The sequence below is a fragment of the Propithecus coquereli genome, unplaced genomic scaffold (assembly GCF_000956105.1).
Source record: "Propithecus coquereli isolate 6110/MARCELLA unplaced genomic scaffold, Pcoq_1.0 Scaffold101, whole genome shotgun sequence".
NCBI lineage: Eukaryota > Metazoa > Chordata > Mammalia > Primates > Indriidae > Propithecus > Propithecus coquereli.
In genome coordinates this window covers 1223151-1225184 of record NW_012133970.1, presented here as the reverse complement: position 1 = coordinate 1225184, position 2034 = coordinate 1223151, and the positions used below count along the sequence as shown (strand labels likewise).

The window sequence follows — 2034 nt, the reverse complement described above, 5'->3', positions numbered from 1 at the left end:
TACCCCTGGAGAGTCTGGTTCAGAAGATCTAGAGTAGAGTCCTAGAATTTTAAAGAGTTCTCCAAGTAGTTTCTGATGCAGCTGATCTGCATGCTGGTATTTGGAAACTAACTGTTTAGGTGGCTTTCTTTTAAATGAAATGGTTAAATAGGGAAGGTGCCCTAGAATGTGTATAAACCATATAGCATCAATTATCAGATATTCAGAGATTTCAAAGGCTGATAGGATCTTCAGAGATCATCTCACCTAGCCCTATGCCTGTAATGGTAATAACCCTGTCCTCAGTTAGAAGATTGGGGAAGAGTAAGTGTCTTTGATCTCCCATATTTTGAGGATTATGTTAACCTGAATTCTTCCTGTTGGAGTTTTAAGCCATTTCCTTTTTTAGTCTGCAGGCTAAATATCAACTGTTAGCTTTGTGTCATAGATCTTATTTTATACTAAACAATCTCATTGTTATCCTGTGGGCTTAAAAAAATTCTCCACCTTATGGGTCCCTGAACTGGACATGATAGAGCCTGGCTGGCATAAAGTATCGTATGATTTTGCTATTGGTCACACCATTGGTTACAATATTGTCACTTACAGAAAGTAGTAAATGTAGTAATAGTGTTTGTTTTCTCTCATCACAACCCTAGGGTACCAGGTACAAGGTGAGTTGGGGATGCTGGGAGATAATGAGTCGGAATGAGTTTTCTGGGTTGCATACTAGTAATCTGGGTGCTTGGGACTATATCCCCTGCCATTGAGCCATGCGTATAGCCTAGAGTGGGTGTTGGCTGAATTTGAAGAAATATGCTCACAGTTACATGCCAAAGGGGTTTCTCTTCCTTGTTGCAGTGTCTGAAGATGGAGAAGGCATCATCTTGCCCTCCATCATTGCCCCTTCCTCTTTGGCCTCAGAGAAAGTGGACTTCAGTAGTTCCTCTGACTCAGAATCTGAGATGGGACCTCAGGAAGCAACACAGGCAGAATCTGAGGATGGGAAGCTGACTCTACCGTTGGCCGGGATTATGCAGCATGATGCCACCAAGCTGTTGCCAAGTGTCACAGAACTTTTCCCAGAATTTCGGCCTGGAAAGGTACTTTGTATGGAGAATGCCCGCATTGCAAACCACTGACCTCTTCCAAATACCAGGTTCTCTTATTAAGATGCTAAATATAGAATGAATAAGAGCTAAGGGTTTCCTTACTTAATGACATATTATTTGCTATATAAGAGCTCTTCACACTGTATTAGGTCTTTTTTGAAGTTGTGTTTATTGATAGTAAATGCAATTTATGTTATTCTCATTAGAAATTGTCCTATTGCCTTAAAAGAGCTATTCCAGATTATTACAGGACACTTCTTTATATTTGTGTTAGATGTTATAAATCTGAATGCAGCACTCCTTGATTCCTCCCTCACAGTTGAAGGGAGTTTTCAGGCTCAGATGCTTTTGTTTTCCTATCTGGCATAGTAATGTGTTCTGTGTTTTAGGTACTACGCTTTCTACGTCTTTTTGGACCAGGGAAGAATGTCCCATCTGTTTGGCGGAGTGCTCGGAGAAAGAGGAAAAAGAAACACCGTGAGCTGATACAGGAAGAGCAGATCCAGGAGGTGGAAAGCTCAGTAGAATCAGAAGTTAACCAGAAGTCTTTGTGGAACTACGACTATGCTCCACCACCACCTCCAGAGCAATGTCTCTCTGATGATGAAGTAGGCAAAAGAGACCTGGGATTAAGGCCCACGAGGGGAGCAAATGAGTTCTCCCTAGCTTATGTCTAAATTGGAAATAACACCTTAGCAGGCAGAATTCTGTGCTAATTTTCAATGAGTAATCTCATAAATTCAATCCCAGTGACTGCCCCCTTCGCTATTGTACTAGAAAAGTAATTGGTGGAAGGGCCGGGCGTGGTGGCTCACGCTTGTAATCCTAGCACTCTGGGAGGCTGAGGCAGGCGGATTGTTTGAGCTCAGGAGTTCGAAACCAGCCTGAGCAAGAGCAAGACCCCGTCTCTACTAAAAATAAAAAAATAAATTAGTCGGACAAC

General features: G+C 42.0%; 1 protein-coding gene across 1 annotated transcript in view; it reads left to right on the top strand.

Moving 5' to 3' along the window:
• Window positions 1–2034, top strand: part of TAF1 (TAF1 RNA polymerase II, TATA box binding protein (TBP)-associated factor, 250kDa) — an 80745-nt gene that overhangs the window by 9814 nt on the left and 68897 nt on the right. The window contains exons 5-6 of the mRNA XM_012642906.1: window positions 841–1082; window positions 1481–1766. Of these exons, the coding sequence (XP_012498360.1) occupies window positions 841–1082; window positions 1481–1766 (528 nt within the window). The remainder of the gene's footprint in view (window positions 1–840; window positions 1083–1480; window positions 1767–2034) is intronic.